Source organism: Erigeron canadensis, chromosome 3 (assembly GCF_010389155.1).
Source record: "Erigeron canadensis isolate Cc75 chromosome 3, C_canadensis_v1, whole genome shotgun sequence".
Classification (NCBI taxonomy): Eukaryota; Viridiplantae; Streptophyta; class Magnoliopsida; order Asterales; family Asteraceae; genus Erigeron; species Erigeron canadensis.
The window spans coordinates 45,655,523-45,672,360 of NC_057763.1; the positions used below are offsets into that span (position 1 = coordinate 45,655,523).

The following is a 16,838-nucleotide window of genomic DNA, read 5'->3' on the forward strand; positions in this document are numbered from 1 at the left end:
AGTTGAAAAAAAAGAGTAAATGTTTTATAATGTAGTAATGTAGTATAGATATAGATTCACAAACAAGAAATTGGCTTAATTGTAAGTGAAACACTTAGTTGATAAAAAAAAAAATACACAATTTCTTTAAGGTAGCCGTTACTTTCAACATGTGAAGTCCTAAAGATGCGGGTTCAATACTTTAGAGGGCCCAGATCATTTGGGATTACGATGAATATATTATACCGGGCTACCAGCATCATATACCTCATACGGTGTCTTTAATGACTAATTTACATCTTTCAAACTTTTAATTCTAAAAATATATGCACTATCATGTTACATCATTTACATTAACCTACATCTATCAATGTCATCCCTACTACCAATTTTCGTCTGTCATCCATCAGGCCACGACCACTACTCATTGACGCCGTATTGTATAGGTATCTCATGTTATATAAACAAAATTGTAAGACTATGTTATGAGAATTGTGTGGGCTACAAGTATCAAACTCTCATTGTTTCTAGTTTTCTACATAACTGTTTGACCAAGTATTGTGTTGAAATTTCCACATGAAATTCATTCCCTATATATAAAAACATCATCGCAAAATATCATAAAACATAGTTCCAAAAATGCCTTCTAATGCACTTTCAGTATATTCAAACCTCAACATAATTCTTCTCATCTTAACAACAATACTTGTATCAGATGTTTCAGTCACACTAGCTCTAAACCGAACCACAAACATAGGAGCGATCATCGACGAAGGTTCTCGAGCAGGCAAAGAACAAAAAACAGCAATCGAAATCGCAGTCCAAAAGCTCAATTCTGGTTCCAAAGATGATCGCAAGCTTGCTATTCATTTCAAAAACTCTAGTGGAGACCCTCTTGAAGCTGCTTCAGCAGGTTTTACATTTAGTCAAGATTATAATTTCCTACATATGCATCAACATATATATAATTCTCTTTTTGTGTTTTACAAACACAAAGTATTAACTTGACTTTTACAGTATTTTAGCTAGAGCCATATAATATAAATAAATATGAAACGTGTGCATGTACACTTGACTTTAGTAATTGATCACGAAGTCAAAAGAATCTAAACATCGGACGAAAATTAGGTAAAAAATATTGTAATACCGAGTATATTCAGGGTGACAAAAGTTCTTATAGTATTTTGATTTAGGAGGACAGGAATATGAGGCTGTTAGGCATTGGATGAAAAACCCTTCCCATACCTTTTTTTTAAACCATAAAAATCAGGGGGTCAAGCATTTATTCAAAATATTAAAATATTAATATGTGAGGGGTTTTTCACCCAAGTTGGAAGCATAACAGCCCCATACTTACTTTTCTCTTTGATTTATATGTACTAAAGCTTGATATATGATTATATATGTTGCAGCAAAAGATTTGATTGAAAAACAAAATGTACGGGTAATAATCGGGACAGATTCATGGGAGGAAACTACCATAATAGCAAAAACAGGACAAAATGCTCAAATCCCGGTTCTTTCTCCAGCCACGATCACAAATTTACAACCTATATCGCATAGTCTTCAATGGCCATTCTTGGTACAAATGACCAATCTAGATATGTCGGATGAGATAAACTGCATAACGTCTATCGTTCAAGCATATAACTGGAAAAGGGTTGTAGTGGTTTATGAAGACAACATATATGGTGGTGAATATGGGGCTATATCATTATTATCCGAGTCACTACAAAAGATTGGTTTCATGATTGAAAGCCGTGTGGTTGTTCCTCATTTTACTTCATCATTCGATCCAAAAGAGACCATTCGTGACAATTTAGTGGAAGTCTTGACAACGATGCAATCAAGGGTTTTCATTGTGTTGAAGTCTTCTTTACAGTCCACAACCCGGGTATTTGAAGAGGCTAATAAGTTAGGACTAATGGGCCAAGACTCTGTTTGGATTCTAGGAGATGGTTTTTCAAGTTTGCTTGATTCTATAGACCCTTCGGTTGTTCAACTCGTGCAAGGTGCTATAGGCATTAAGACGTTCTATTCTGACAAAGATACAAAATTTCTAGACTTCAAATCTAACTTCAAGACGATATTTAGATCAAACTATGCCACAGAAGATAAATTTGAGCCCGGAATTTATGCTTTACGAGCATATGATAGCATAGAAACTATCTCGCAAGCATTACATCATTTAGAGAATTTAAGCGATACTAGCAGTGAATTCTCAGAGAAGTTGCTAGACGCAATTCTATCTAGCGACTTCTCTGGTTTGACCGGTAAGATAGCTTTTCAAGATGGAAAGCTATCAGACCGTCAAATATTTCAACTAGTAAACATTGTTGGAAAAAGTTACAAAGAGTTGGGATTTTGGTCAGATGAGACAGGTTTTTCCAGTAATCTTGGATCGCAAGATAAACTTAACCCAAGACAATTAGCCATAAATTGGCCTGGCAATTTAATACAGAGATATCCTAAGGGATGGGCAATGCCGAATAATGCTAAGAAAATGAAGATTGGGGTTCCAGATCAGACATCGTTTGATAGATTCGTGAAAGTGGAACGGGTGAAGAGTTCAAACGAGACAAGATATTCTGGTTTTTGTATCGCAGTTTTTGAGGCCGTGGTTGCCACTTTGGGAAAGCGATATGGTTACACGTTAACTTATGAGTTTGTAAACCATTCAGGCTCCTACGACGATATGGTTAAACAAGTCTACTATAAGGTACTCATTAACTTCATTATCATACCTTTAGTTTTCCTCCATGAATCGACCATGCAGACAAATAAGAACATTCATAATTATATTTTAAAAAAAAAAAAATCCACCAGCATAAACGACTAAAAGCTAAAATTTTTTGTACTTTCTTAGAAAGTTGTTATAAGTTGGCCAGAAATGACTTAAGCAAAGATTTTTTATTTTTTTTCTTTTGGCTAGATAAAGTTGTACAAGGCACGTAAATTGATTAGTTTTGACAATTCTTAAGTTGACTTTTTGTTAATAGAATGTTTAATGTTTGACTTTTGACTTGGCCAGTCAAAGTTCAAACCAACAAGCATATACCTTAAAAAAAACAAGAAGCTAATTGCACCAGATTGTATTTAAATTGTTATATTCTGTGATTCTTTGTATCGAACTTTTTAGTAGTTTACTAAACATAACTGGTCCATTAATAGTCTCGTACCTCAGAGTTTAAACATAAGAGAAAGTTGGATGGGTTGAAGGTTAAATTAAAAAAAGAAACCGAAAAGATAAATACAACTACAATTAACCCAATAAATTTACATAATACTTGAACTTAGAACACTTTTTTCACCTAATAGAATTTAAAAGAAGTACTAATATTCTTCTATGTGTGGTATATTTTTTGGATGAAAAGAGCTATGATGCTGTTGTGGGTGATGTTACGATACTGGAAAATCGTTCAAGGTACGTTGACTTTACACAACCCTTTACTGAGTCAGGGTTGTCAATGGTAGTGCCCGTGAAATCAGAACCGCAAAGGGCATGGAAGTTTATGAGACCATTCACAGTGGAGATGTGGTTAGCCACATTTGGCATCTTGTTCTACACAATGTTCGTGATCTGGTTCATGGAACATCAAGTGAACCAAGAGTTTAGAGGACCATGGAAGGATCAACTTGGAACTGCGTTGTGGTTCACGTTCTCTTCTCTTTTCTTTGCTCATAGTAAGTACATTTCTATTTGTTATATTTCCGGTTCAGTTAAGGCAGTTATGTTTTATCTCGTATAAGAAGTGCTCACATTGGATTGTTTATATAGAAGAGAAGATACGAAGCAATCACAGTAAGGCGGTCGTTGTGATGTGGCTATTTGTCGTGTTCATTTTAACCTCTAGCTACACTGCCAGCCTGACTTCAACACTCACGGTTCGTATGCTAGAGCCCACGGTGAGGGATATAGAGTGGATAAGAAAAACTAATGCACCAGTGGGATGTGATCCTGATTCGTTTGTGGGCAAGTACTTAAGGGAGGTTCTACATCTGAGTAACATCAAGAATATATCGACCCAGGGTGAATACCCGGGCAACTTTAAAAGCGGAAACATAACTGCTGCCTTTCTCGAACTCTCTTATCAGAAATACTTTCTCCAAGAGTATTGCAACGAGTACAAAGCTGTTGGACCTTCGTACAAGTTTGGAGGTTTAGGCTTTGTAAGTACACGAAAGTCAGTAACGTTGTCGTATAAAATGTGATTATCAAAAACTAGAGACGGCTAAATGGTGCATTAAATGGGTTGGGTAATTGGTAAGCTTGTATAAGAAGTCCGACAGGATGGTCTGACCGGACCCAAGCCACTTTTTGAATATGTTTTGAATAACTTTCAACCCGTTCAACTCATTTTTTTGTAGCTATTCGAGCCGTATTAACACATAAACGGGTCAAAACTTCCACATTTACTAAAAAGGTTTTTATGTGCCACTTTGTAGGTCTTTCCAAAGGATTCTCCAATAACGGATGATGTCTCGCAAGCTATTTTATATCTCTTGGAAGAAGGCAAGATTCGCGACCTGGAAAAAGAATGGCTTGATAACTCCCAAAGCTGCACCAATTCCAATCCCGGGTTGGAATCAGAAAGACTAAGCCTCGCTAACTTTTGGGGAATATTCCTCATTTCGGCTCTTGCTTCAACTATAAACTTACTAATTTTCCTTTACCGGCTACTACATAACCGCATTGAGCAACGGATTATTAGCTTTAATGGCTCTCGTTATTCCAACGAAAGTCGCTGGAGAAGAGCAGTCAGACTTATTCGAATAGTGCTTAGCTTGAATCATAATCAAATCCAGCCAAGACAAAGTCCAGAATCAATGAACCAATGGGATGGAAGGAACCCACCAAGATGGGAATTAGTAAGCCCCACTGAGGTCCCCGAGCATTTGGAAATTGGCAGACCTACTCAACTAGAATTACCGATGAGAAAAATGGATCATATTGGAGAAGATTTCCAATTGGAATGAGAAGACATAGTCCGAAGAGGATTAGATGTTTTAAATCAGAATTAACTATAGCGTAGTACATATAAGAATTAGAAAACTTCATTAACATATCATGTATTCTTTCACAAAATTCATTTGTCGATATCTATATCTATACATGTATGAAGTTTGATAATTTTTTTCTTGTTGCCTTTCATACAGTAGAGAGCAAAACGTGGTTGGCTGATTATATACTTTTAAAACGAGTAAAGTTACTTCCTCTCATAACATACTCCTACTCTTGCCGACATCATAATGACCTTTTACGATGATAGATATCAAGTGAATCAGCGACCCTTTTCATGTACCATGACAAAATCATGCTCATCTGCTATTAGATGCCATACAAGAATCAAGGACACATTACTCATCAACTGGCAGACCAACCATCTCAGAAAAAATTGTAGGTAGTACAGTTTTAGATACAGAGATGCTCATATTCAATGTGTTTGAAGACTACAAAATCAAGTTATAAAAAACAAGTACAAAAATAATATACATTAAGAATTTAAGATTCAAGGATCTCGCTACATATCCAGTAATCATCTCTAATGGAGGCCTGGTCAGTAATTAACGGAAGTACTTGAAATAAGAAAAAAAAATTAAAACTCAAAATCAAAACATCTAAAGTGTCAAATTCAAGTGTATAAATCTAGCTTAACTCCCGCAATTTAGTTGGGCTCAAAGTTCGTCTAATAATCTCCATTGCAGCCCACCCCACCACCGATCTCTGATTTAGGAAATGAGAGTTAACGATAATATCCTCTTCCACGACCACGTCTACCCCATCCCCTACCTTGTCCTCCCCTAGAGCCACCTCTCCCACCATATTGATTTTCAAATGCCCTATCAACAAGCTGGTTGCCACCTCCACGGCTTCTTTTGTTTGCTTGGTTGCCTGAACCATTCAGGGAGTTGGCAGGTCGTTTCCCTCTGAGAAGCAAGAAATATATATATTTATTGTATAGCATATGCAACCAGTTTGAAACTCTACTTTAGCGACAAAATAAGTTTGCGGTAACAATGGCAAATCTACAAATGTTTAGGTGTATAAATTTTCCGTGAGAATTGTGTGCAGAGGCAACAATTTGACCCATTTACTCTATTATGTCAGCGGGTAAAATAATTGATTTTTTTAAGAAATAGGTCAGCAACCACCCAAACTGTAATTTAAAGCGTACAACCTCCTAAACTTTATTCAAAATACTATATCACTACTGTAACAGCATAATCTAAGCACCATATTCAACATACACAAAAATTCTAATAAAAACCTAAAAATATCATATGAAGTGATTTGGATATTACTTAAATTACTCAAGATTAACGGCAACTTTATTTTGACTAGTATATATAAATATATAATACACAAAACAAGAAACTGAAATTTGAGTAAGAGAGAAACACAAAAACAATTATATAGAGAAAATGACTTTAAAGGTGAATATATTAGCCTTTTGGAGTTAAAACTTGACATTTAAAATTTTAGATTCCTATATAAATGACTATACAACTCTAAAACCATTTATAATTTTTGAGGGAGGGTGGTTTCTTATAAGAGTACAGCTAAAATTTTACATATTGCACAACAGTGTAGTAAGCACTCTATTGCAACTCCTCGCTTTTCAGGAAGGTTGTGTTAGACATATTCTAGTAGTTTGCTCTAGGTTAGAAATCGTATTGCGATGGAAATAAGCCAATACTTTATGTGATGTCCAGAAATTACATAGCTATGACAGCATGAACATGGGTTAGAAATATTTGTGATATTTTTTTAATAGTCTTGTTATTTTAATAATGAGGGTCGTGATTGTCACATTATGAAAAATAAAAAAACAAAAAAAGAAATTCATTTTGCATTTCATAAGCCGGAATTCTCAATGTTGAAGACGAAAATGTCAAATACCGTTATTAATAATTCTTTTTGAAATAGTGTCACCTTAGAAAATGTCAAAATTTAATTAAGAAAAAGACCTAACATCTTAGTAAGACTTACTCTCCATGATATGTCCAATTGATTTTCATTATTGAACATGCACCCGAGTCTAAGTTAGTAAATTATGCAATCATAAATTCATAATTATAGAAACCTTCAGTCACTAAGGATTAACCTTACAGGGGATGCACCCTAAATTAAGCTATGCAAATCATGCAGAGAACAAACTTGTAGAATTTATAGCAAACTGATAGCTTTCCTTGTCATACATTCTTAAAAAAAGACACGAAGGCAAGTAATGCATAGATCACAATTTAATGCACATACCCGGGTGTGTTTGCTGGAGCTACAGTTTTAACTGCTTCATTCCAGGATAGGTTAATTCTTTTATCTCCAATAAACGAAGGCGCTTTTGAATGCAATGGCTGAATTAAGCAAAGAAAAAGAACAAATGAGTCCTCTCTTTTTCTTGTAGATCTATAAGCCCTTTACTTTTAAAAGTTTTGAATGTGAAATGCTATTGAACAATAAATTTTAGATCACTTTACTACTACAAGTATCTACCTGGTCAATAGACAACATTCTTCTTAATGGAAAAATCATTTTATTTGAAGAGGATAGTAAAACTGTAATATCATTTAAACATGGGTAAAGTGAAGCCTCTGTCATTTACGGCTTAAACGCATTAGAGTTACCAAAACTTGTTTTACGGATAAATATGCAACAAATATATTTCACAGAGCACGGAGGCTTAAGGGTGGTCAACAGAAACCTGAAGACCAAGCTTGTATAAATTTTCAGAAATTATTATAATTACAGTACCTGTGTCATTGCCAAGATATTGTTGCAGATACGCAACCCTGTTGCGGCATTCTGCTTTTGCATTTTCTGCATATTAAAAGTCATCAAAATGCTAAACACAAAATTAAATACAAGCAGAAAAGAAAGTGAATAGAAGGAATCTCGAAGCTAGAAATGAGCTTACAATTTTAGCCTTTTCTTCATCAGATATAGAGGTACCAGTTGTCTTATTTGGCTGACCCATTCCTTGAGTTAATTTCTTCATTGTAGCTTTGGTAAGGTCTTCAACACAGCTCAACCTGAATCACCAGGAGTGTAACTACTAGTGGCAATTGATATAAAGATGCACGCAAATATTTGAATGCAAGCAGAAGATCAGTTAAACACATCACCCATATGAAAAGAATCTTCAGACATTTAATATATAGCCCCAATAGAATAACTAGATCACAGAAGTTATTACTACCATAATTTGGAAGTTTAGACATTTTGAGGAAACTAAAACAAACTACCTCTCTGTGAAATCTTTGTAGAGCTCTGTGAAGTCCTCACCAAGCCTGTCTGATGGTTGCCCGGTCACTATTTTATAACCGCATAAACTATTGGTGGCATTTGGAGCCTGTTTCACAACACGGTTAAATTTGGAAGTTCAACAGCTGAATAACTTGTAAACAGGCTAAAGCATAGTGAAGTATCACCTTGTTCGCTAAATGGTGAAATGTGTACAGCATACACTCCACATATGTGAAGTTCATCTCTTCTCCTGTTTTCCTTCGAGGCATGTACTTCTGAGAGGTTACGCACATGACCATGATTATGAAAAAGAGCAAACAATGCACTAACTAGCAAAAAAACTAAACACAAAATATGGTTGAAACAGTTTACTGTGTTCGTACAGGACAATTCAGGTTGAGTTGACCCCACTCTTTTGACCATTTCTAACGTTCTTTATATCTTGCGATTATTATAATTGTAACTACGAAACAATTTTACTCTAAAAATAATCTCAATCTTTAAAAGAAAAAGAATAGAGGGGTTGTAGGCATTTTTTGGCGACTTCCAATGACTCATTCAACCAATTTGACCCTTTCCATTTGGCCCATTTGAGAAAAAACACAACCAGGATCACCTATTCATAAGTAAATAGGCACATATAGAGTGAGCACCTTCAAGAGTTGAACAACAGAAGGAAGGATCTGCCTCGAATCTTGTGGTGCTGCATAGGGTGAGCTCTCTGCAAGGTTCTTGAGCAAGTCTACTTTTCGTTCTTCAGGAAGCTGAAAAAAAAAAAAAAAACACTAAGATCAGCAGACAAACCATGATTTAATATCAAGGGATACCCTACTTCGCGAAAAAGAAAAATATATCAACGGATATCTTACAATTACATTTAGTCCTAATTCCTACGATAGATTATATATTTGAATATTTCAAAAGAAAGAAGTACAATCATTCTGACAAGTAAAAAAATCACAAAGGGAAGTAGATCAATACCTTATCAAAAACAGGGAGAATGTGCTTATTTAGATAATTGAGAAACTTGCTACTTGAAGCACCCCTCTACATATAATTATCAATAGGGCTTCAGTTCACATAAAAAGACTGCTTGAACTAGGAAATAACATATTATAATACCAAAAGAGACGTACTATAAAGAATGGAAGAGCCATATATAGGCATGATATCAATCTATCAACATGATCCCCGTCTTCGACCTGAATATGAAAGCCATGGTCAGCAGATGTCACAAATTCAAAAAGTTACACCAAAGTTTACAACTACAAATTCAGTTGCAGCAAAATAAGAAACATCATAAACTCACACTGAATTGTGCATCCAGATCAGCTTGGCCTTCAATAATTTCAACAAGTTCTTGGACACGCGCAGTAGGAGCTTTCTCTCCAAATATGCTCAAACTTTTTAAAAAATCCATAAACATCTTAAATTCTGCTCCAGTGACATCTTGTAAACTCTACAATAAAATAAAATCAAAACATATTAGTATAGTTACCACTTGCCACATTAAACTGAAATGCTGGAAGCGATTTATTTAGTTTCATATTAGCTATCAAAAACATAAGCTAACTAATAATAGAATGAGAAGTACTGGGAACATACCTTTTTAACTAAATCAGTTATATGCCTTTCCATCTGCTCCTGTGGCTTCAAGAGCTCAGATTTTAAAGGAAACACCTGAAATACTTTATTATAAGCTATTTTAAATTAAAATTATTAATCAAAAGCATCACCTTGAAAAAAAACTTGGTTTCCTCACCTTGTCCCTAATAAAGATCAGGGTCCTCTCACGAAGATTATCATCTGTAACCGGCTCATCAACACTCTCAATGTGCTTAAATAACGCCGTCAAGGATGCTGCAAGCAAATATATTATCAATTAAGAGTTGCATACATTGACAAACATCTATACAATATTCTTCAAAACAAGCATAGCATTATGAATGCACCTTTCACATCTTGTCTCAATAAAGACAGAAGAGCTTTATGCACAGCATCACGCTCCACATTTTCTTCTGAAAAAGATTGAAGTACTCAAGGTTATGTATCTAACTGCGGCCCATGTAGATAAAGGGTTGAAACCTAACTTACCAGCAATGAGAAGTTGTACAAGAATGTCAACGATCTTAGAAATATGCTCTGGTGTATCCTTGCAGAAAAGAGGGAGTCCACGAATTGCTTGCACCCGTATCTTTTACATAGAAAGCAACAAAACATGTTAAGAAATATGCCCTTCATCTAAAAGGAAATCTCAAGAAAGGCCTTTCAAGAGAAATGCAGATTACATACATTAAAATGAACAGAGAGATAACATAAAAACTTTGACCTAATCCAACAAATAAATTACATAAGCATCAAGAAAACTTATTCACTTTATAACATCTTGTTTTCTCTAATAAAGTCAATAGATTTACTTGGATCTACAAGCAATCAATCCCTGAGACAGCTTCTTTCTTAGATGGTTACACTTAGGAAAGCTAAAGGGCCAAATAACTTAATGGATTTAGCAAGCAAGATAATGGATGGATTAACAATTTCAGCTAATTACTTAGTATCCAGGTCATCTTGGCACGTTCCTTCTTCGTTCCTCTCGCACCAGAATGACACTAATCTTGCTTCAATTACTAACTCTAATTAATTCCTTGCAGCTTAGGTAGTCATGTATGCATGTTGTGAAGTGAGTGTGTAATTGCATGTTTCACTAAGTACGCATAGACATACATACATGTGTAATGGTGTACCTAAATTTAAGCCCACAGGCTAATATCAATGTACCAAAAATATATTTGGGGCAAGAAGTAGACAGCAGGGTAACAACTATCAATGAGTTCTAAGGAGACTAGTATCATGCAATACCATGGGTTCCTCCAAGATAATGCCAGCCCTGGAGTCCTCAGGACTCCAGAGCAATGGAAACTCGGGCATAAATGTGATAACTATCCCTTACACTTCACTTGTAACTTTAACAAACTCTAAAAAATATATGGCGGGGACAATGAACCATTCTACCTAGAGTTGGTCATCACTATAGTTTCTGCGTCTATGCAACCATGTTCTCGGCTAAAGTAACAAATTCACACAAATCTCTGCAGCAACGTCATTGGCCAAAAAGGCAGGACATTGCGTACCAAATTATCAATATATCATTAAAACAAGAGTCACTGTCTCCTAAAAGTCTATAAAACACGAACGGCAAACTTGATTACGTTCTACTCACACATTTTGGTATATCTATATATACAGCAAACAATCAACAAACTTCAAACTAAACTTCAGAAGAAAAAAAAAAAGAGAGAGAGAGGAAACTAATACCCCGAGATCTTCGGCTTCACATAAATCGAAATGAGCATCGGTGACCGTACCGGATAAACTCGGAAAGAACTTGAAAAATCTAGGAATCAATTGAGCAGCTAATTGTCTAGCTTTTACACTTGAACTTCTAGCAGCTTCAATTATACTCTTGTAATCTTCCACATTCTATCAACATTATCCAACAATTACAATAACATAATCAATTATAAATCTTTAAATTAAACAGTAATAATTAGGGTTTTATATATTATAATTAATAAATAAATACCAAAAACGAAATGTTAAAAAGGAAATAAAACCTGAGATTTATCTTTGGCTTCGCTGAGACGTTCACCAAAAACATAAAGCTTTTCAATGTCTTTCGCGTCATTTGAAGCTTCCGCCATTTCTATTTCAATTAACTATTATTAATCACTCTTTAAAGCTTTTGTAAATTATTACTATTATTAATAAAATTAAAAAGATACTTATGAATATTGAAATGTTAGGGTTTTTTTTTTTTTTTTTTTGGCGTGTGTTTATATATCTGGAAGTGAAGTGATGGTAAAGAAGAAGAGGAGGTGGTTAATTTATTATTTGTTGTTACGTATTTAATTTTTGATGATGGCTGCACAGAGATAGATTTGGATATAGATATACATGATTTATTTATAGGGCTATTAAGAAGTTAGATTATGAAGTAGTTTATGTTTCACTACATTTTTTGGGCTATAGCCCTCTAAAATGGTAGTCCATATGTCCCCAAATAACGGATACGAGTACCGACTAGGCTACTAGTGAGAACTAATAAGTTTGGCTCGTCCCAATTCGTTATTGTTTTGTTTAATCAACGTCTATATTTTTTTGTACATACTCATGGCAACATTATCATGTTATTTATTTTTTATGTTTTCTATCTTTTTTACAAATGATTTTTGAATAAATAAAAAAAAAAAACTCTACTTGATTATGGATAATCGGTTGTCTAAACGTGTTCTATTTATAGTTTAAAAACTATTGTGTGTTGTCAAGAATTTAAATCTTCTTTTCCTTGGGGTGGAAATATAAAACGTAATAGAAAGTATTAATTACCAAAGATAATTTACATTTATACCCAATATTTTGGAATATGATTGTATGAGTTTGATGATCTATAACTTAAAGAAACATGATTTATTGAATTCATCTCAAGTGCAAGTTCTTTTATGTTTGTAATATGGAAAATAATAAATCCTTTTAAAATTCTTGGTACTAATCCTCTTAATTTTGTTAAAAGTTGACATGTGTAATCCATATATTCTTTTTCATTATCTTATCATATGATTATGAGGATTATTAAGAGGATAACCATGTAATATATCAAAGGTTGCAATGTAAATAATAATAATATTTTTACATATTCCCAAAACTTTACAATCATTTAATTGTGCTGACAGTCAAGCTACAAAACAATCTCTAATGGCATTTCGAACTTAAATATATCATTACTTTGACCCTTTTATGTTCTCATGAAGATAAAACACGATATTGTTACTTTTCTATTTTTCTGTTGGCGTGGGTCTTACTAAAGAGGCGAACACGGAAACAGTTCCACCACACGAAAAATTCCACCTCGTGATTATATTTTTGATGGTATCAACTTGTCTGACGTAATTCAAATTATTTACCATCAATACTTGCTTCTGATATATTTTATAAAACCTTAGTACATTGATCATTAACAATTAATAAACTATAACTGAAATAATATTCGTCAAACATGACATGGGCAGTAAACGAGTTATAATTGCTACAAAGAGCTACAAGTGCAGAGTGCCATTTAGTTGAACAGTTTTTGTTTACCAACAGAAAATGTTAAACGATCATGTCAACCGATGATCGTTCTTATTTGTAATCCTGATCTCAAAAAGACTACATCATTGGCATATCTAATGTTCGCAAAACATCTTTAAACTCAAAATCGCTTGTTTGTTTGTTAAAGCGTTCAACCAGTTTGTATCTTGTGTCGTTCAAGTAGAAGGACTGCGCAGTTTCCAATAGCCATTTTGCCTCGGAGTCTGTTAACTTACTGGTAAACACGATGTCGCCCCGAATAAGGATTAAGTCCTTGGTTTCGGCAAATTCTTTGTAATGAGAAACAGTGAAGTAAGGAGCAGCTTGAGTTCCTCTAGCTTTGTAATCTTCAAGACCAGTGAAAAGTATGTGTGGCATCTGCACTGCATAATATGATAAAAATCAGGAAAAAGTAAAGAAATCAAAAAGTAAGATAAAATTCCGCTAAGAGGTGCCTCTTTTTAACAATATATAAATGGGTCAATCCCGGTTATGTTTTAGCTTTGACAGATTGCAAAGGTAAAGTCAAGAAAATTAGCTAAGAAGGAACGGGTTATAATAAAGCAAGAACAATAAGCAGTTTTGGCAGCATGCTAAACCTAAATTTCATTTTTGTCAAATAGGTGCCCTTGAATGTTTGTTATGAAGAAAATCATACCTTGCATAAACATCGTTGTGTAACCACTACCTTTCCACACCGGAAGCACGAAATAGCGGCTACAGAAAAAGGATTTTCTCAGAATAAAGATCTAAAAAACCTAAACGTAGTATGGAAAAACACAAGAACAAGATTGTTTGCGAAATCCAAACAAGAGAATTGTACTTATGGAAGCATTTTCCAATCACAAACCCATCTGGACCACTCACTGATGGTAATGTTTAAATGGGTAATGAGTCAAATTTACGCTTAGTAAAAATGGGAAGATTTTAGTATGAGACGGGTCATAACAGGTTGACCCAATGCATTTCTTTCCCAACAAAATAGATAATTATGTATAAATTACAAAAATGTATTATTGTCCAGTTTGGTTACTATAGTGGTTTATAAGGTTATATGCACTAAGAATACAGTTTTGGTGACTGTTTGCTTTGCAAAAAAATGCTTAAAATTTTACCCACTGAAAAGTTTGAAATTAATCATAACCCAAATCAACCTAGTTCATAAGTAAGGAGTTCAAAACCCCATGTGCTAGACCCTCCATGGGTAAGTCAAATCTAAGTGTTATGTTCTTCCTTATTCTGAAAGGATTTTGTGGCGGTAAGGCTTCCACAAAGCCTATATGAGTGTGGGATTCCACACATCAGGCAATCCCATTTATTAATAATAAAAGTGATGGTATAGGTTCCTGAAATGTCACTTTCAGGTGCCAGATGACAACAAATTAGCTTTAGCCTTCTAGTGTAAATTTCCCACTGCCCCTATAAGCGTTGTTGACTATAAACAATTGTAGATGCTCAATAATTACCAGTCAGCAGCTCGTTGTTCTAGTAGATGATACAACTTTGTCTTCATTGATGCACCAATATGACCTCTTCCTATATGAAACTGAACCGAAAATCACATCATTTGGTCAGCTACCATTTTGAAAATTGATTAAAGATGAACCCATGAGGCTCTTCATCACATACAAACAACAATACATATTGTACCCTTTCAATTTAATCTTGCTTAGTTTGGGTAGTGCAGTTCACTATCTACTTGTTAGATCTATAATGCCTGGCATACATTTATACACTTGGATTTTGAGAGGTCAAATAAATCAGCTTATATACAAATAAAACAGTTCCATTAATCTTATACCAAAAAAAAACACATCACATGTAGTAATTAAAAATAATACTTTACCAATTACAAATATTATTTACTCTTTTGAAAGTTGAGATTTATTAATCACCATATACGGTGGACTAATAAGTACTAATTATTACTACACTTCAGACTCTACTGTAAATTGAGAAAGTATGTGACCCCATAAGAATATGTTATATCATAGTCACATTCCACAGAGAGTCCATTCTGTTTGACGGTTAACACCATCAGATTTTAGATGAAATAAATGTTCTCCAAAGTTATAACAACGAGCAAATTTCATGTCTTCATGTTGGAAACTCGCATTGTATGCTAAAAACTTATGTCTGTTAAAATTATAACTACTTCATAAGTTCACGATAATGTACAAACTCTCTTAACTTTACCAAGCGTCTTTGAAGAGCAATTTCCGATAGCTACCTTCACCAACTTTTTGTTACCATTAAAAAGCGTTGACCCTACTCTACAAATATCCTACGGCACTAGTCAAGTGTTTGGTGTTAGTGTTTTGCACCTAAGACCCCAAACCCTCAAAGTTCTTATTACACGTTAGCTTGGATAGCAGCACTAAAAAATTACGTCAGTATGCTAAGCAGATTTTACATAAGGTAATGCTTAGGCCATATAGTTTCAAATAAAAAGAGAATATATCACACAAGAGCTTACATCATCCCAAATTGTAGCTAGATCCTCTGGAGTTTGAAGCTTTGCCCTCTGAACATCAATAATAGACTCCAATGGCTTGTGCTTCAACGGCTCAAACCCAGAGGCAAAACTTGAAAACCCGCGAGAACCAAACGAACCAACATAATCACCCGTAATGCAATGCTGATGAAACACACCAGGTGCTCTTCGCACCGATAATGCACGTCTTGACAGCCTGGCTGCTACACCTAGCATCGTGCTTATCTGTCACATAGCTATATCCATATAAGAATATATATATGTGTGTGTGTGTGTGTGTGATCAAAAAGAAACGTCGCTTCACATCATTTCAATTTCTACATAAACTGTTTCCAAAAAGTTTAGTTCTTTTAGACATTTCATCAAACAGTTGATAGCAAGTATAAAAAACTAGAACGAAAAAAATCCACCTATAAAGAAAAGATAATAAACTTAATTCATTTCATATGATAAAACTAATCATAACCCAGAAATATTCTTCTACAATATCATGGATTTATGAAATTACCAAATTAATTTAACAATAATAATATCCTAATACATAGTAAATGATAAAGAAAAGTATTATAAGTGTATACCTGAAATCTGTCGAAATTTTTAAAGATCCGGTGGCCGGAGCTGAGAGACGACGGTGGCCGGAGTGAGACGCCGGAGCTAATGAGAAAGAGTGCGTTCTGGGGGATGCGTTTAACTATATTTTTTAATTCATTTATTTTAATTATAATTCGTTTTAACTTTTAGAGTATGCATTTTTCTGGGCTAGACGTTAAGCCCAAATATAGAGAAATATAATTAAGTAATTATAAATAGAAAGTTTATTTAAAGCAGGCCCAGAAAGCCCGATTACATATTAAAAAGTCCCAATATAGAGCCCACAGTATTTAAGTTGGGTCACGCAACTTGAGTGTGCTAATAAATTTTAGATATGTTAAAATAGTAGTATCCCATATATAAAATCAAGAGAAAATTACATTTTTCGTCCTTCAACTTGTC

At 34.4% G+C, this 16,838-nt stretch overlaps 3 protein-coding genes across 3 annotated transcripts; 1 reads left to right on the forward strand and 2 right to left on the reverse strand.

The window, feature by feature from the left end:
• Positions 1-618: 618 nt before the first annotated feature.
• LOC122593972 (glutamate receptor 2.7-like) lies at positions 619-5,117 on the forward strand. Its single transcript, XM_043766447.1, has 5 exons — positions 619-892; positions 1,392-2,698; positions 3,354-3,663; positions 3,758-4,149; positions 4,426-5,117. Exons 1-5 carry the CDS (start codon positions 619-621, stop codon positions 4,954-4,956), a joined length of 2,814 nt encoding a protein of 937 aa, XP_043622382.1. The 3' UTR covers positions 4,957-5,117.
• Positions 5,118-5,443: 326 nt separating this feature from the next.
• On the reverse strand, positions 5,444-12,026 carry LOC122592391 (apoptosis inhibitor 5-like protein API5). Its single transcript, XM_043764604.1, has 16 exons — positions 11,839-12,026; positions 11,540-11,704; positions 10,319-10,418; positions 10,177-10,242; positions 9,987-10,084; positions 9,830-9,904; positions 9,534-9,683; positions 9,361-9,426; positions 9,206-9,271; positions 8,878-8,988; positions 8,410-8,499; positions 8,224-8,330; positions 7,896-8,010; positions 7,733-7,798; positions 7,238-7,335; positions 5,444-5,907 (listed from the first exon to the last, which is right to left on the reverse strand). The coding sequence occupies exons 1-16, from the start codon at positions 11,923-11,925 to the stop codon at positions 5,724-5,726; spliced, it is 1,644 nt and encodes a 547-aa protein (XP_043620539.1). The 5' UTR covers positions 11,926-12,026; the 3' UTR covers positions 5,444-5,723.
• Positions 12,027-13,228: 1,202 nt separating this feature from the next.
• LOC122593207 lies at positions 13,229-16,568 on the reverse strand. The gene is made up of 5 exons (XM_043765585.1): positions 16,424-16,568; positions 15,828-16,070; positions 14,818-14,897; positions 14,010-14,068; positions 13,229-13,734 (listed from the first exon to the last, which is right to left on the reverse strand). The coding sequence occupies exons 2-5, from the start codon at positions 16,059-16,061 to the stop codon at positions 13,430-13,432; spliced, it is 678 nt and encodes a 225-aa protein (XP_043621520.1). The 5' UTR covers positions 16,062-16,070; positions 16,424-16,568; the 3' UTR covers positions 13,229-13,429.
• Between the last annotated feature and the right edge of the window lie 270 nt (positions 16,569-16,838).